Below are 19,721 nucleotides of genomic sequence, written 5' to 3'. Positions count from 1 at the left end.
AGTAATGTCTGTACAAATAACAGCCCGCTTTACGCAGCGCATACACAATTCCACCATTCGCCATGAGTTACTTTTGTTAAGTGGGTGTTCATCACACAAACAGTACTTCACAAGTAAACTAGCAAAAAATTCAAGCAGTAATCAATAATGATAAATGAAATACACAAAAAAAAATAGTCTGTAGATGGTTTTCAACAATGAAAAACATTCATATTCACAGTTAGATGTACTGTCTCCCACTGCGGAAAACAACAACTGACCCCCTTCGCTTCGTTAACCATTGACCAGCCCATCTCCGTTCATATGCACTGTAGGTTATCTATAATTCATATGTTCATGAATATCACAGTGGTGGCATACATAAGTATTAAAGTGCATTTTAAAAAACTAATTATAACAACTACTTATTTGATAAAAAAAAGAATTTCAGATTCATATTCAGCGGAACACACCTACTATTACCCCTAAAAAACTGACCTCCACTTAGGGCCATTTTCATAATATGCGGTAAAAGTAAAAGTAAAGGTAACTATTACCTTAAAGTTAACCCAGACATATCATTTCATAAAAAATTTCACATTCAGGGTTAAGTTAACCGAAAGTATGTATGTTTTTCTACAATTGGCAGTGCTGAGAACTCGTCACGTGACCCTTATTCTTATATAATCAGTGGTCTGTGGAAGTCAAAAAACCTCACATTTTCGTTTAGAAGAGATAAAGAGAAACCAAAAAACGCAATGGATAATAAAAGAGCAGTAAACTTTACACAAGACGAAAAGAATTTATTGATATATTTAATGTAAAAACATAAAAATATTATAGAGTGTAAAAATAATGATGTACGTACATGGAAAGATAGGGACAAAATTTGGAAACGTATTGAAGAATAATAAAAAATGTTTGCCGAACTAAAACAATTTCTCCCTGTTCTGGCATTTGAATATATTGTGGACGTAACGCGAATAAGGCTCGATAGGAAACGTTTGCAAAAAAATGTAAAGTCAACATGCAACAACTGTTGTAGACAAAGCGAGGTTTCTACAAAGAAAACAATTAAGTAGTTATTACATAAGGTAATTTGGATACTTACCTTTCTGTTGGATGACTGATTGCTTCCTCAAGTTCCTACAACAACGTTTCAACTGTTCTGGGTTTTAAATCTAAATCTCACAAAAAAGTCGTGTGAATCATAATTTCAAAATAATTAGGTCTCCGAAGTATTCTAGGCATTACTTTACTTATTAATTTCTCTTTGCTGCTATATGCATTTTTTTCATAATCGCTCAACTTCTACAAACTAAATTCTGAATCCCAACTCGATAAAATTTACGGATTTAGATAAAACTTTATAGGTTAGGTTTCTCAAAACCGGTAGTTAACCCATACTTTAAGTTATAGTTAACAAATTGGGAGGTTAACCAAAAGCTAATGCCAAATCCGATATTGTGAAAAGAAAATTTACTGGTTAACTTGCAGTTTCCAGTCATCTTCAAGTGACCAGATATTATGAAAATGGCCCTTAAAGTTATACTCTGTATTGTCATTAAGACGTTTGTTATTATGTTTTTAAGAATATAGTAAAATGCACCCAGTAAGTATGCCACTGATGAATTTATCAACGTGAAAATTGGCTCATTTGTAGAAAGCAATTCAACAAACCTCTGCAAAAAAAATTCTTTCTTTTTATTCACAAGATAATAAAGAAAAAACTTGTGCGTATCTCGAAAAGGAAGAGGTTTGAGGAGTATGTTTATTGAAAATATTTTGCATAAAATGACCTCTATGCTACTGACGGTTCTGCTCATTAACAAAATATATCTAGTGGATCTAAATTATATTTATTTTGAACCCAGAAGTCTGTTTTAAATTCCGCTTTCAATTTATTGAAAGCAAATGGTTGACAGTGTTTGAAATTTATATATTAGTTGTTTTTAATAAAACTAAGTATAAGTTGAAAATATTGTAGGTATGGACGAGAGGAGATGTTGGCCTTATTTGATAAAAATTCCAAACCACCGGCCTCTTTAACCAATTTTAAAAGCCTTTATTCTGAAACAAGTCTTCTGCCATTAGCTTTATTACCAACATCTGAAGAAGAAGTAAGTAGATTCCATTTCATTAAACTAATTTATGGAAAATGTGTATTTAATCGATTAGAGGGGATGGCAAGGTAGACCAACAACTCTGTCGGGACCCCCGAGAGGTAGAGGCGGGTCCTTAGAGCGAGGAGGTCGTATAAGTAGGGGCCGAGGTGGTTACCAGTATGGAAGAGCTTCGGGGTATGAAAGCGGTTGGGGCAATGGTGAACAACCGGATTGGAGCCCTAGGAAGGAATATAATCAAAGAACCATGTCAGTGGATAACTGGAGACGTTCAAGGAATAATGACGATGACGATGGTTGGAGAAATGTTAGTCAGGGAAGGAGTGGTTTGTATGAAAAATGGGGTAGGTAGGTTTTAATTTTTATATGTATACAAAACTATAGAAGAGGATCTAAGAATGCTCGAAAGTTGAATTACATCTGAGTGTGGCAGATCCATTCTTAAGGCATAATTTGTTAAAACACAGAACAAGAACAAATCACAGTCAGTGGTGCTTAGTTCTTACCCCTGAAATGAAACCAATGTAAAAATATGTGAATAGTTTGTTAGATCGGCACACATAAGAACAACAACTGTCAACTCACAGTGGCGTACATCTTCAGTGTCTGCTGTAATCCGTTTGGATTGATTTAAACTTTTTACTGCAATTTTATTAACAAAGATGTCTCGAGGTATCAAATAAATTCCTGGAATAGGATTGTTCTCCAAATATTGGTGGATTGGAATATATTTTATTTATTTTACTGATTAGAAGCAAAAGTAGTAGAATTTCTTCTTCCTCCATTAAAATTGATGCAATTTTCTTCAAATTATCACAACTTATTAGTCTGAGCACAAAAACAGAATAAATAGAATACTTGTAAAAGATATCTAAAGTCATAGAGAAGATTATTAACTGATGATATTGCGGAAAACAACTAAATGGTTTTCCATTAAGGACTCTTGAACTTTAAATTTAAATAAAACAAGATATGTATGAGATATCATTATTTTTTTTATTTGAAAAAGTATTTGACTATACTCCGCGGTCGAAATTATAAAGAGTGACTAAGACATAATATAAAAACACTATTACCATAATGCGTATAAAATATAAAATGATTTTTATACGGTTCAAAATTATTTATCTTTGTGCCGCTCGCTATGCACATCGATAGAATCTATAATCGTCTAGAGACCGAGTTACACTGAACGTCGATCTATATTCTATCTCTGTCTTTTGCACTTGGTAGGGAATAGGGAAATGCTTTTTTAGTGGGTGTAAACGGATTTGATTTAACCCGTCCTGAGAAACGTCATAGCATAAGCGTAGACGAGGGGTCTAATTCCATGGCTATAATAAATTTATAAATTAAAAAACACAATTGGGACGTTTTAAAATGCTGTAATAATTAAAATGGATCAAAGTGCCTGTTATAACAAACCGTAAAAAATATTAGATGTTATGTTTTATTATCTTTTTTCATTATTTTCTATATCTTGTTGCCTTTTACGCAGACACGCCAATGGATTTTCGTTCCCGGCACGCTTTATCCCCCATACTAGTCCAAAAGCTAGCGATGAATTACTCTATAATTTCGACCGTGGAGTATAGCGTATCTGAAAGGTCCAATTTTTTATTTGCGTAGACACTTGTCTTAATTAAGTAGCACATCTGCTAGTTCATTATTCTCTAAACATGAATCATAGTAAAGTTAAAATTTCACGAGAATTTAACAACTGACTAAAAAAAAACATCAACATACAAAAATTAATAAAAAAAACCCATCAGAGCTGAAGTATTGTAATATAATTTTTTTTTGCTTATATACAGTACAGACTCTTTAATCAGAACTAATTAAGACGCGGGTTTAAAGAGATAAGTTCGAATTACCGATATCTTCGGATTACTGGATAGTAAATTTGTACATATGTAAATATGTTTATGTACATACATATAATATGAATGAGATTTTGTTTTACTGAGAAGACCAAAAATAACAATAAAACCAAACATTATCGTAAAATATGTCGTATAAATATCGATATGTTTGCACAGCAATAATATTACAAACTAAAAAGATCTAATCAAGAAAGGTTCCGACTCGCATAAAAGGGTTTCCCTGAGAGTGCCGGGGAATTACGTTTTTAACGGTTACTTTTTATTATTTATTATCTGACTATAATCCGAACTATATACATTAAACTGAATTTTTGTTCGAATTAAAGAGGTTTGTTCAGACCATCGAAACGGGCATTCGTAGGATCATCGGGCCGGATTAGTGGATATTCGGATTAAGGTGAGTTCGAATTAAAGTAAAGAACTGTATTTGGGAATTTCCAAAAAAGTTACATGGAAAAGTTGCTTATTTCAATGAGTAGAATACATGGTTAAAATTATATAATAAATTTAAAAAACACTGTAGTCTTGGATTTCTGATGTATGAGATCCATGTTTTATGATCCTACACCTTTGCACCGCTCTTCTGGGTTATGGGTTCTGGTGCAATAAGAATTCCAATGTTTTTTAAATCACTCAAGTCAGTTTGAAATCTCGAAAACCGCTTTCTAGAGCAGTTTCTTGATGTTAGTCAAAACATGATTTCTGAGCTTAGGTTCTGATACTGGATACTGCAACCGTAGCAACATTCCTATAATTTTTTAACCTATTTGTCTAGAAATTATCATAATACAAAGAAATTGAAAGATATAATATGTTGCATTGTATGTACATACTATGTTCGTTTAGGTCAAAATTGAAATTTTTGAAAAATTAATATTATCAACACACAAGATAAATTATTATGTTCTTTCATATTTATGCTAAATTACTTTTTATATAAATTATTTTAAAGAAAACAAGATTCTCTATCAGTTTTCAAAAAAGTGTAAAGTTCTATAAATTAAAAAACAATACAGGGTGAGCCTTAAATATGTACATATATTTCAGAAAAGGGTACAATTTACTATTTAATTAATACATTTTTGCAAAAAGATTAGGGATAGAATATGAAAAAATACAAAAGTTCCTCGCAACAATTTTTAACATAATTTTTTGTATAATATATTAATAGTAATTGCTCAACAGTTACCCATTTACAGAACAATAATTGTGCTTTATATTTAACTACTCAAAATTATAAATACTTAATCTTAGAGATGGGCCACTGATAAGTTTCCATATTGGGAAGTTTCCAAAATGGGAACTTTCCGGAAAGGGAAGAATCCTGTTCAGGGAACAATTCCATATTTTAAATTTTCCGCCAAATTATAACTACATGACGTCACCTTAGGAATCGTATTGAGGTTATCTGTTATAGGAATTTTCAATTTTTCTATTTTTTGTGCATCAATGCATCATTAGTGTCTTTTCATGTTATTTGTACATTTTTTAAAAAATCTGTAGTTGGCAAGTTAAAGTTACTAAAAAAATAAAAGTACAAATAATTGCTGTAAATACATGTTGAAACAATTTCCAAATTTCCAGATATCAAATACCTACCCGCAAAGCCAAAAAAATAAGTCTATAATATAAGTAATTAATTTTAATCATTAATGTTGCCACAACTTAAAATAAGTATATACACATGTTCAAAAAAAACAAAAAAAACAAAAGGCAGTCGGCAAGTGGTGGGTAATATTTCTGGGCAGCTTCCCTTGGAAATATTTCCATAGAAAGTTTCCAAGAAAATATTCCCTGGGATTATTCAAGGGAAACATTTGGCAACATTCCTGAAATATATTTTGCGAATATTCCCAAAAAAATATCTTCCCGGAAATTTCCCATCTCTACTTAATCTAAATACAGATACAATACAAACTTAATACAGTAATTACAAAATAATTAGAAAAAAGAAATACAAAGATAATCCACACATCATCAAAAGATACTGATTTAGTAATTGTATAGCAACATCCAATATACGCTATAACTATCAAAATTAATGTCACACAAGTGGCATAATTTATTGAAGTCAGCTCATTACATATAAAAATAATTTTAAAGTACGATTAGTTCTGGGAATGTTAAGAAAAAAAGTTTTCGTATGTCTTGAATGTTCTCTAGGTATATTAAACTGAATTTGAGACAGAAAAACGAAGCAACAATTTGAATAAAAAGACAGTGAAGAACATTTTCTTAGGTCCAAACTGGTAATATCAAATCTTATCAGTAACGTATTGTATTGTGTATCTAATTCTGGATAAGTTCCAACTTCTTTAAAGTTGAAATTTTAAAAACTTTTTCTGAATTCTTTCAATACTTGTGTAACACTGATAATGTGGATTCCAAATGATGCAACCTTTTTCTAACTTCGACCTAACAAACGAAAAATTTAATGTTTTTATAGTTTTAATGTTGCTAGAGTTTCTACAGCTTTTTAATATGAAACCATACGATTTCGCTGCCTCATTTATTTTAGTGAATATGTGTTCCTGAAATGATAAACCATAGTCAAAAAGTACACCAAGGTCCTTAACGGTTTCATAGCGAGAAAGTGCAATGTCAGTAACAACAAAAATAATAGGTAATCTCTTCTTGGAGTAAGAAACAATTTTACATTTGGATATATTAAGATGCAATTTGTTATTTGAATACCAAGTTTGCAAATTGGTTAAATACTTTTGTAATACTAAGCAATCACCGATGTAAAGATTTTCATATCATCAGCAAATAATAGCTTATTACAGTCAATTACTTGACAAATAAAGTAAAATTAGAAATAATAAAGGCCCTAGGTTTGAGCCCTGCGGGACTTCTGAAGTTGCGAAGTAGTTGGGTGATACAGACCTATTATATGAAACAAATTGGACTCTATTATTTAAGTATAATTTAAATAATGTTGCTGTTAAAACCAAATTCGACAAGTTTCTTCAAAAGGATTTGGTGATCGAGTCTGTTAAATACCTTTGCAAAGTCTCTATAAATTGTGTACACTTGACTGCCTTTATCTAAAATATCAGATACAAATTGAGTAAATACTATCAAATTTGTAACAGTGGACCTATTCATTATAAAAACCGTGCTGTTCCACCACTAACTGACCCCTAATACATTGTAAATACGACTATACAGTATAATTTCAAAAATTTTAGTAAAGTTGGAAAAGATAGGTATAGGACGATAATTTTCAATATTCACTTTGTTCCCTTTCATAAAAATTGTGCACACCTTGTTTCCAATCAACTGGAAATATATTTGTCTTCATGCATAACATTTTTAAAGGAACAGCACACAGATATACAATCTTTTATAATGAATGAGGGTAATTTATCTGGCCCAGACGTCATTTTATCTTTTAAATTAATATTAATCATCCTATTTATTTCCGACATAGTTTCACTCAATCACAAGTAAAGCTGGAAGGTCTTGCCTGCAAAGGTAAAACAGTATATGCGAAAAAAATGAGTTCCGAGAAAATTTACTTTTTATGTTTTCTTAGTGCCATTTATCCATTTTTAGAGATAGATAATGAAACTTGGAACATAAATTGAGCAGAGTATTATCAAACATTGTGCGACAAACTTACTTAATTTTCTTTTAAGATTTGCTGAAAAAGTATCATATATTGTTTTACCTTTTTTTTGCAAAAAAGCTTATTACTGAGGACAAATGATATAAACAATTCATAAACAGTTTTGCTATGGAATCAAAACAGCAATATTATATAATGAAACTATATATAATACCTGCTAGATTTTGTTCAAAAAGAACATTATAACTCTTAACTAAAATAGCAAATATAGATTAAAGTCCTTCGTTAACTAAATCAACAGAAGAACCATTTTATGGAAGTTCGACCCAAAACTGCTTCCTGCTTCAAATCACATAAAATACTCTTATATTAACAAATTAGGTACATACAGACTGATACAAATTCGCTTCTCACTACAGGGATCTCAGAAACGGTAAGAGATACGAAGTAGCTTAATGGGGGCAAAGTTGCGTAATCAGGGGATCAACAATATGCATCTAAAAAATCAAGGCTAACATGATTAGTTTTCGAAATATTTGCAAAAAACCGAAATTTTGGAAATCCGTTTTTGTTTAATTTCAGCCTTGTTTGAGGAGATATTGAAAAATGAAGAACACTTTCTCATGGCCACTTTTTGCCCTCTATCGGATGGCATAATCAATTTTTATATGTAACGTTTCGTCTCTCCAGGACCATCATCAACTTCATTTTTTTAAATACGACTGGGAATTTTATTACATTTTTTGCAAACCTTCATGACCCCCAATACTGTTCTGCCTCAGCCCTAACCAGATTCAGACGTTTTGTCTCGAAAAATTCATCGTCATTGTATTCGTTCCAAATATGTATGTTGAGTGATATTATATAAGTGTTTTCTGGTTGTGTGTCATGTTTGTTTTTTATCTAAATTTTGGCTTGCAAAAAATGTAATAAAATTTCTAGGGTCGTATTTAAAAAAATGAAGTTGATGATGGTCCTGGAGAGACAAAACATTACATATAAAAATTGATTATGCCATTCCATAGAGGGCAAATAGTGGCCATGAGAAAGTGTTGTTCTTTTTTCAATATCACCTCAAATAAGACTGAAATTAAACAAAAACGGATTTCAAAAATTTCGTTTTTTTTTTCAATTATTTCGAAAACTAATCATGTTAGCCTTGATTTTTTAGAGGCATAATGTTGGCCCCCTGATTACGCAACTTTGCCCCCATTTAAGCTAATTTGTAGCTCTTACCGTTTCTGAGCTCCCTGTAGTGAAAAGCGAATTTGTAACAGCCTGTATACTCTAAAAATTATCTTTGGTCATGATTTAAAAATAAATAATTCCATGAATATTTAAAATTTAAAAATATGACTGGATTTATTTACATCATGAATTATACTTGTAGTTAAAATATACATGGTTTTAATACAAATTGTCTGGAATCATGTGGGCCATGTAATTTTTAACTTTACAGGGTGCTCTATTTCGTGTGGGCGATACCTAACTTTGTTATTTTAAATGAAACACCCTGTAAATTATTCCATTTTTGAATTCCTTGTTTAGTGGAGCATATTAAATGTACATGTATGCAATTTCTTTATACATATATAAAAATAAACTAAATAGACTATATCATTTAAACAACAGTTTTGTTAGAAATTTCAAACTTATGCTATATTCATTAATTTTTTTGTACTGAATTCATTTATGTGAAGACTAGCATTGCATTTAAAATTTTTGAAAATAATTCATAAATTGGCATTCTTTTGAAATAAAGCCATCTAGAGGTTTCCATATTGAGGTAAATGACATGCATTCCGCAAGATAAAACATGAAAAGACCTTTCCACTGAGGTATAACGCTATGTGCTTTTGATGAGCCAATCCTAAAAGGCATTTTTCTGATCAAATATTAAGGGCTTCCCCCACCCTTTCTGTCGAGAAATAGAACAAAATTCAACTCGTATATTTTGGTATGTAGATTACGCCCCCTAGCGGCTGAACTTGAAAACTATTTCCAATGATTTCTCTTAGTCAATTTATTACATAAATATTTTTTCCCGAAGCTCTATGGCCTATTCTTCCCCTAATGTCATACCTCGCCAACATTAGTGTGACACCCTGTATAATTGAACTGTATTTAATTGTTTACTACATCTGTTTTTACAGTAAGTTATGACAATATGTAAACATTTTTCTCATGCTTAAAAAATATATATTTGTCCATTTAGAGATAGAAACTCAGAAATTTTAGCATTTCTTCACTGTTCATTTTTCGATACCATCTCAAAAGTAAACATGTTTGGAACATATGTATTGATCAAGTATCTTCATCAACCCACAGCCACCCAACTCCCAAGCAGGTATTTGACAGTAACATGAAAATTTTTATGTGTAGCTTAAACAGAAATTATTTGATGAGGACAAATGTTACCTATAAGTGCATGAATAACAAAACTAATTTTGCCTAATGTATTAGAACCATAAAAATCTTCAAAATACAATAAAAAAGAATGTCCCTATAATTTAAATTTGCAAAAGATCGCTGCAATATTTATAAAAAGCAAAACACACTAGCAGCAGGTGACATAACATCTGATTACTAATTATTTTCTAGAACTGACACAACACAACACACTAGCAGCAGGTGACGTAACATCTGATTACTAATTATTCTCTAGAACTGACAGTTCTCTAAAGAATTCCTCCATGCAGTTGTCTTCGATCGATAAAATGTTACTGTTCTTAGTAATATTAAATTGATGTAGTTATTTGCATATATAAATTATTTTAGGGCGTTCTACAAGTTGGAGAGGCGAAGGAGATGCAGAGGAAAGAAGTGGTCCCCCAGAAAGAGGTGGACGTGCCAATTGGCATGATATAAATAGAGCTCCTCCTTCTAGAAGATCTTGGGACAACGAGGATCACTTACCAGAATGGGCCACTGAAAACCCAACAGAAGGGGGAGGTACCTTCGACGAACGAGGTGCATTCCATGGTTCGGATGATGAGGTATGTATTTTATACGGAATGAAATTAATTTATAATTATATATCATACTCATTGGAGAAATTAAATTGATTTCTATAATTTTAATTTGTTATCAAAATTTATATTAGTAGCGAATTTTGATTACTACTTAAAAAGGTCAGTTTTTGCATAATAAAAAAATTGTTGTACCCTCTACAGTTCATAATTTTTTTTCAGTTGGAAGGTAAACCTCCTAACAAGCGAGAAATAGGACTTCAAAAGTCAACTTCACAACAACAGATCACCAATAAAAATCAGCATCCATCATTACCCTCTTCAAAATCTACTATGTCGCTCATTAGTAAATCTGAAGAAACTAACAAGCAAGTAGAGGTAATATTTCAATAGTCTAGTTTACTGATGATGTGCTTTATTACAAAAATAGTCTGGTGTGCTTAAAGTGAATGTTCGATTTTAGCAACTTATTTCTAATCACAGAAAACTGCCATTAATTACATCATCCACTCCACATTTCACATTTGTGCTTGTTGATTTAATATCCAGAAGCAACTGGACCATAGTTCAAAGATAACTTACTTGTATGGAAATAAATCAATTTAGATCAAGTTGTCTCCCACAATTTCCTACAATTTTGCTTCCTTTAAAAATTGCAGGGCTTCAGAAGATTTTTTCCAATTTTTTAAGATAATTTTTTTGAATACAGTGAAATTCCCTTGGACGGACACCAACGGGACCGACTGAAAGTGTCCCTTCAAGGGTGTCCGCCTATTTCTGACTTAAAGCATTGATGATAAGAATATCTAAAACTTTCTCTTTCGGTTCTTCTTGGTTTTTTGTTTTATATTATATATTTTCCCTACTGGCAGAGAATTTAGGAAAATGCAGATGTTTTATGTAACATCCCGTTATAATGCATTATCAAAGTTGAATATCTATTTATTTTTATTTAATTAACCTTCATTCTTTAGCTAAATTTGTACCTATATTAAACATGTTTTACAATTTAAATAAACCTACCTCTATTTAAATTCAATACCTCCTGATATACAGGGGTCCCACCAGGAATCGCCACTATCGATGTCTCGGAAAGTACTGTCCTTAAATCAGAAAATTTTACAACGTAGCAAAGGCAGTAGGGCCAACACCGCTAAAATATTTAGAACTTTATGGCACTTCCGGTTATACGGAAAGCAGACGTTAACTTTCTTACTTTAAATGGAATACCCTATATATTATTGCATTTTCGAATTCTATGTGAAATTTAAAGAAAAAAATTTGACAGATGCAAGGGAGATGCTAGTAACTCTTTTCAGGAGTGTGATATCAAGTAGATTTTTTGTACTTGTAAAGGGCATACAACACTAAATTATGGTATACCAACACAAGAAAAATTTCAGATTTAACGGATCAGTACTTTCCGAGGTATCAATATTGGCGATTCCTGGTATAAGCCTCTAAATGTTGTTTCCTGGAGCCGTATTTCGTTAGACGCTAACATTTAAATAAGTGCAAGGTGTCTAAATTTTAAAAAAATATATTTAATATAGATTTAGTAAAAAGATCAAGATCAATAATTATGGCTAGAATGCCCAAAAAACGAAAAGTCTGTTGTTGACAATGGCAGTAAAAATTTGAATCAATTTTTCTATGGATTGATGTATTTTAGCGACATACAACAGTACCTATACCTTTTCTTATAATGAATAAAGTGAGATTTCATAGAACATCTTTGTTTTCTCAAACCAAAAAAAAAAAAAAAGTTATCTAAGAAATAATCTATTTTCCATTTTTAGTTATCCCAAAAACCTTCCTATGCCAAAATTTAATAGAGGTATGTTAAAGTTATATTAAAAAAAAGAAACAAATTTTTTGCAGAACTGCAATTTTTTTGGGAATAAAAAATTTACTAAAGCAACCACAGAGCACCTAGAGTGTACGTTTCCTATCCCAAAGCACTGGAACCGATGAAGCCAAATTGCGGGGAAGTGAAGTGTGTGAAGTAATCTGAGCGCGCATACTTTGAGCAGGTTCGGTTTAAGGCAATATTTTTATACTTATGACACATAGTTATTTTTCAAGTTTGTAATTCAGAAAATAATATAATTTGTCTTGCTTATATTAAATAAACCTACAAAATAATTTAAATATATTTATTGTCCATTAAGTAATACCATTGTATAAGTAAATATAGTAATATAATCCCCATGCAAATTTTGTTAACCAGTAGAATGATACGAAAGATAGTGACATCTATCGGCTGTCTCCTTATTAATATTTCTGAAATTTGTGCTAAAGAACTAACTGTAGGTCTAGGCGGTCTCTACTATACTGTTATTATACAAGGGGTATAGTAATTCGTTTGTAAATGGCTCTAGGACTTGACTCATTTTATCGCTGTAAATTACGCTGTAAGTTTTCTTTTAATGTTCTTAAATGAATGCATGATGATGTCTCTATCTAAATTAGTTCTGGAAATATAAGAGGTACCTATATGCAAAAAAATAAAAAAATGTAATTTTGACAAATTTATTTATATTTATATTTATTGAAATAAAAAATATTAGGTCTACCAAAAAATTTTGTAATTGACCATTCCAGATGGTTGGGGAATTAATGTATCATTCTATAAAAGGGTCGCATGTGTCGTCGCAGGGGGGTATATTCACTCTATTTAAAATACGCATCTCGATGGGCATCATATTGTATACATACACTATACACGGCGGCAGATCTACTACACCAGGAAAATTAGCGAAAATAAAAGAGAAACTCGAAAAAAGTCTTATCCGCGAGATTACTGTAAAATTGTCTAAAGGAACATAATACAAGACATCTCTTGTCTCGTGAGTCACTTTCTTTAGCTAACTTTTTTATTTAAACAAATAAGTGAGGAAAACAGTTTTTTCACTTTGCAGAAAAAAAGCATCAATTTTAGCGAAAAGTGACTCACAGACAGCTTATAGGGAGTAAAATTATCTACAAAATGAGACTCGTTAAATTAAAATCGTTTAATAAACAAAAAAGTTATTGCAAAAAAAACTAGAAAAGTGCCTATTTTTTAATTTGTTTATAACTATCGGATTTGTTGTTAAAATTTTATAAAACCTACGACAAGTTGAGGGTTTTGTCATACTTTAAAAGTGTGCCAAAAGTGGGCGCTGTAGGTGCAATAGTTTTCGCACAATTCTATTTGTTTATAGCGGAGGCACCAAAAGTTATGAAATTTAAGCCTCTGTACAGGCGTTAATTTTCCATCAAACTTGATTCTGAAAACGTCATTGTAATCTTAAAGACGCAATTAAGCGACCTATTAAAAAATATCACCGTTTTTTTGACATTAACATTCTCAAATTGTGCATTAAAAAACCGTGCGTTTTTCGCTTATAAACAATTTGAATAACATTGTTGCTATTTATACTATCTCACCGAAAATAGATGCAATGGATACAGATATAGTTTTAAAATAAAAAAGTACCCTTTACGACCAACAGGAGCCAAGATAAGAATTTTTGTTGTTTATAAATATTAAGACTTGAATTTTTTGCAAAATAAAGTTTACAACGTAAACTACGATTTCCCGTGAATTGCATTGAAAAATGTGGAAAATTAACAACTCACGAGCCTTTTGAAGAGAAGGTACTCGCTAAGTAAACTGTCCGGCGGCGTGGTGGTGGGGGAAGCTCGTCCAAGCGGTCACGTGGGCGAGAAAAGTTAAATCCAAAGTTCAAATAAGTGCGCGCTGTAAATTTTGCAATATCTCGGCTTCTGTTCATCGTAGAAACTTATTTTTTTTTTTTAAACTGGGGTAGCTCGACGAAAAAATAACTGGGCATATTTACGAATTCGTAGAATAGCCCTGAACCCTAGAAAAAAAGCATCTTTTATACTTAAATTTTTTTAATTTACAAAAATGTCACAAAAATTATTGTTAAACGAAATTTTAATTAAAATTTCAATTTCGGAATTATTTTACTATTAAATAAATAAATGAAACTATCCCTCATTTAAAAAGTTTAATTTCTTTTACATATTAAGGCAAAGTAAATTTGTTTTTTCAATATTTTGTTTGCTATTTAATTACGATTTAAATGTAAAAATAAAGTAAAAATTCATAAATTATTTTCAAATTATTATTTCTCAAAAAAATATAAAAAATTTTAAATTTTAAATTGTTGATTAGTAAAAAGATTTTTGGTACTTGTTTATTTATTACACATACATACAGGATTTCTCAGAATGCTTGGTCCAAAATTTGTGGCAATTGTACAGGATAATTCACATAACATCCGAACCCCCTTATCTTTTTTACTTTTCTATTTAGGACAAAACGATAAAAAACAAAGTTTTAGTAAATATTCTTGTGATATCAAGGAACTATATGGAAAAATATTTGGATATTGCGTTTCAGAGAGATATAAAACAAAATGCTTGTTTTTTTAATGGTATATTTATCGTTTTTTAAATTCCTCTACTTTTTCTGATTACAGCAAAATACCGGATATAAAACACAAATAATTAAAATTAAAATAGATAAAAAAAATAAAAATAAATTAATAATATCAAGTGCTATCTAGGTATAATTTAAACTAACACAACAATGGTATAACCCTCTTTTTCTTTTTAGTTTTGAAGATAAATTATTGCAATTTGGGACATCGTATTAAACTTCACTTTTTGACATTTTAATGATTTTTCAGTCACTTCCGGTATCGGCGGAAATGACAGTAACTTACAAAATTCTTCATAATTTTCTGAATCCAATGAACTGAATCCACATAAGTGAAATTTGAGACATCATTTTTTTTCTATTTTAATTTTTTGTTTTCCATTTAGGTGTGTGTTTCAGTTCGACCTCTCTAATCGACCCATACAATGCTACAAAAATCAAAAACCCGTTAAAAATACTAAACGATGTAATTTATTAGCAAATAAAGTTCATCGAAGAGTTTTTTGGGACATACATATATTTTTCAAAAGAAAATATCTTTTGGTAGCACACCCTACCTAAAAATTATAGTAGTAAATTAACGCACGTTAAAGTTCGTCCTTTATAAATAATCGTGATTATCTCCAATAACCGTTGAAGATAAGTATAGGAAACCTTTATTTCAGTCGACGCAGAATTTAATTCTACATGTTCCTGACTGATAAAATTGTTACTGTTTCATTTGAATAAAATTAGTTTTCAATCTTTGAAAATTACCGTGTTGGCCGCAAAATTTTGAGGACCTTGTGCATAGCTAGGTCAAATGTGACACATTTTCGGTGAATACATAATAAATACTACTAATAATGGAAGTATGTCCAATTATACAAATGGTAGAGATATTTAATATTATTCGCGACGTTTCATCTAGCATTTTTTTTTAAATCTAAATATCTCGAAAACGAAAACCATAAATTTTCAAGGCATGGACGTGGTGACAAAAATTACTCAAAATAACTCATAGAATCGACGAATAATATAAAAAAATGGGGTATTCCATTTAAAACAATGGAGATGACGTCACTTCCGGTGAAACCGGAAGTATCCCACTCTTGAAAGTATTTCAAGACTAAATTGAACACATATAGCTGTCAAAATTTAATGAACGGGTTACATGAAAAACCCTAAAAATTAAAATTAAAATTTTAAAAAATTTTTCTTACTTTTCAATAACAAAATATTATGCAATGTGTCTAAGCAAACATATGACATATTCTTATGTATATATTTCTGTAACCAGAAAAAGTAGAGGAATTTAATTTTGTTTATATCTTTAACACGCAACATTCAATTGTTTTTTTATATAACTCCATGATATCATATGCGTTCATAATTGTTTTTTATGTATTTATGAAGCGGCTGCCCAATTTATTTTGCACCCGGCCCTGTTATTGCTATACTGAAATTAATGAATTTAAAATAAATATCTTGCTTAAATTACACACATATTGATGTAACTAATATTATCTTATTTAAATAATTTCCCAAACCCTAGATAAAAACTCAAACCGCATTAACTGAAGCTTTTTTGTCGTATCTGCCAGTAGCTGGTATTTTACTAATATCCATGTCATGTGATATGAATTTATTNGCAAAATTTCCCAATGTAATATTACATCGATTTCCATCGGAAAAATATGGTGGTGAAGAACGAATTAAAAAATGGATAGAAAATTGTGGTGAGTAAATAAATATACATATACAGGGTGTCCTAATATCATTATACCATAGGTAGGAATACTTTGAAAGTTAAATATTTTATTTACAAGTTTAATACAAAATTTTCAACTTCAAAGATTCTTAAAAATTTTTACAAATTTCATTATCAAAATTGAGCAATTTAATAAAAAATTTTAAACTTAAATGATTTTAAAAATTATTCACAATTTCATAGAAGTTTACATTTTAATTTATGAATTATTTTCACCGATAAGGATAGAGGAAAGGTAAAAATTAGAGTTTACACCTTGAATAACTTAGAATAAACCGGATAACATTTTCGTGGTCCATGATCGGGGTCCTATTTCTTACGGCTCGGTCATTGTGATTACTAATTATCAATAAAACGCCAATGTGTCGGTGAAAATGATTTTTCGTGGGTTTGTAAAAAGCTACTAGAGTAACGTCGGTATGTCAAAAATATTATCAAGAATGTATATACTTATATCTAATAATTTTATACCTACTAATTTCAAGTTTTCATCATTCCAAAAAAAAAGTAGTAAGTACTAGAAATTGAAGTAGGTAGGTCTTGGCATTATCTAGTATCTAGTAGGTATATAAAGACTTGACTCATTTTATCGCTGTAAATGACACTGTCAGTTTTCTTTTAATGTTCTTAAATGAATGCATGATGATGTCTATCTAAATTAGTTCTGGAAATATAAGAGGTATATGCGAAAAAATAAAGAAATGTAATTTTGACAAATTTATTTATATTTATATTTATTGAAATAAAAAATATTAGGTCTACCAAAAAATTTTGTAATTGACCATTTCAGATGGTTGGGGAATTAATGTATCATTCTATAAAAGGGTCGCATGTGTCGTCGCCGGGGGGTATATTCGCTCCGTTTAAAATACGCATCTCGATGGGCATCATATTGTATACACTATACACGGCGGCAGATCTACTACACCAGGAAAATTAGCGAAAATAAAAGAGAAATTCCAAAAAAGTCTTATCCGCGAGATTCTTGTAAAATTGTCTAAAGGAACATAATACAAGACATCTCTCGCCTCGTGAGTCAAAAACTTTTATTAGTTAACTTTTTTATTTAAACAAATAAGTGAGGAAAACAGTTTTTTCACTTTGCAGGGAAAAGCATCAATTTTAGCGAAAAGTGACTCACATACAGCTTATAGGCAGTAAAATTAGCTACAAAATGAGACTCGTTAAATTAAAATCGGTTAATAAACAAAAAAGTTATTGCAAAAAAACAAGAAAAGTGCCCATTTTTTAATTTGTTTATAAATATCGCATTTATTGTTAAAATTTTATAAAACCTATGACAAGTTGAGGGTTTAGTCATACTTTAAAAGTGTGCCAAAAGTGGGCGCTGTAGGCGCAATAGTTTTCGCACAATTCTATTTGTTTATAGCGGCTTTAAAGCTCTTTAAGCCTCTGTACAGGCGTTAATTTTCAATCAAACTTGATTCTGAAAGCGTCATTGTAATCTTAAAGACGCAATTAAGCGACTTATTAAAAAATATCACCGTTTTTTTGACATTAACATTCTCAAATTGTGCATTAAAAAACCATGCGTTTTCCGCTTATAAACAATTTATATACAATCTTAATTTGCATTGTAAATGAATCGATACCGTACTATATCATCCACAGAATAAGCAATTAAAAGTTTTCTGCGACATTTACGCTAATACTGCTGATATATGTTGAAGATGTTCGTCTAGAAAGGGAAAATTTGTTATTTGAAGTCCGAGAATAGAAACACAAACATTACTTACGATAAAATTGATTTATTTGCATTTGTACCCAATTATCAAGTTTTTTAAGTATATAGTGTGGCCCAAAGAACGTAACACCTTGCTTTCTATCCGCTGAATGTTTTAAGGTATCTTCACAACATATGTAAAGCAGCAGTTTCACCCTGTTGTACTGAAAAAAAACTATAGATTGTCTCATTTATCTGTTTCCACCAATTCTGAATTTTATCGAACACGATTTCCAAACTGTACAATTTTTGAAAGCGTCTTTGTTGCTATTTATGCTATCTCACCGAAAATAGAGCAATGGATAGATGGCAAAAAAATACAGTTTTAAAATAAAAAAAGTACCCTCTACGACCAACAGGAGCCAAGATAAGAATTTTTTTTAAATCGTAGCGCAATTGTTTATAAATATTAAAACTTGAATTTTTGGCAAAATAAAGTTTACGACGTAAACTACGATTTCCCGTAATTGCATTGAAAAATGTGGAAAATTAACGACTCACGAGCCCTATAAAGAGAAGGTACTCGCTAAGTAAACTGTCCGGCGGCCGGCGGCGTGGTGGTGGGGGAAGCTCGTCCAAGCGGTCGCGCGGGCGAGAAAAGTTAAATCCAAAGTTCAAATAAGTGCGCGCTGTAAATTTTGCAATATCTCGGCTTCTATTCATCGTAGAAACTTATTTTTTTTTAAACTGGGGTAGCTCGACGAAAAAATAACAATGGGCATATTTACGAATTCGTAGAATAGCCCTGAACCCCAGAAAAAATGCATCTTTTATAATTAATTTTTTTTAATTTACAAAAATGTCACAAAAATTATTGTTAAACGAAATATTAATTAAAATTTCAATTTCGGAATTATTTTACTATTATTAAATAAATAAATGAAGCTATCGTTCATTTAAAAAGTTATTTTTTTTACATATTAAGGCAAAGTAAACTTGTTTTTTCAATATTTTGTTAGCTATTTAATTACGATTTAAATGTAAAATTAAAGTAAAAATTCATAAATTATTTTCAAATTATTATTTCTCATAAAAATAGAAAAAATTTTAAATTTTAAATTGTATTATATTGCATTATTTATATCTATTATTGAAAATGGTTGTGATTAATATTTTTTGAATTAATTTTGATTATGTTTATAAAATTAGTAATAAATATAATAAAAAAACTTTATATATTAAAATTTCAGGAAGTTAAAATTGTAATTTTATCGACCGCGTTATTTTTAATATTTTTTAATTTTGAGAA

At 30.4% G+C, this 19,721-nt stretch overlaps 1 protein-coding gene across 1 annotated transcript in view; it reads left to right on the top strand.

The window, feature by feature from the left end:
* Positions 1-19,721, top strand: part of LOC108915117 (GIGYF family protein CG11148-like) — a gene marked incomplete at its 3' end in the record, with an annotated part of 54,927 nt that overhangs the window by 15,022 nt on the left and 20,184 nt on the right. The window contains exons 3-7 of the mRNA XM_023456194.1: positions 1,967-2,099; positions 2,158-2,446; positions 10,335-10,552; positions 10,748-10,903; positions 12,407-12,433. Of these exons, the coding sequence (XP_023311962.1) occupies positions 1,967-2,099; positions 2,158-2,446; positions 10,335-10,552; positions 10,748-10,903; positions 12,407-12,433 (823 nt within the window). The remainder of the gene's footprint in view (positions 1-1,966; positions 2,100-2,157; positions 2,447-10,334; positions 10,553-10,747; positions 10,904-12,406; positions 12,434-19,721) is intronic.

This window comes from Anoplophora glabripennis, unplaced genomic scaffold (assembly GCF_000390285.2).
Source record: "Anoplophora glabripennis isolate ALB-LARVAE unplaced genomic scaffold, Agla_2.0 scaffold1266, whole genome shotgun sequence".
Lineage (NCBI taxonomy): Eukaryota > Metazoa > Arthropoda > Insecta > Coleoptera > Cerambycidae > Anoplophora > Anoplophora glabripennis.
The sequence above is the reverse complement of the archived record's forward strand: the minus strand, read 5'-3'. Positions and strand labels throughout refer to the sequence as shown.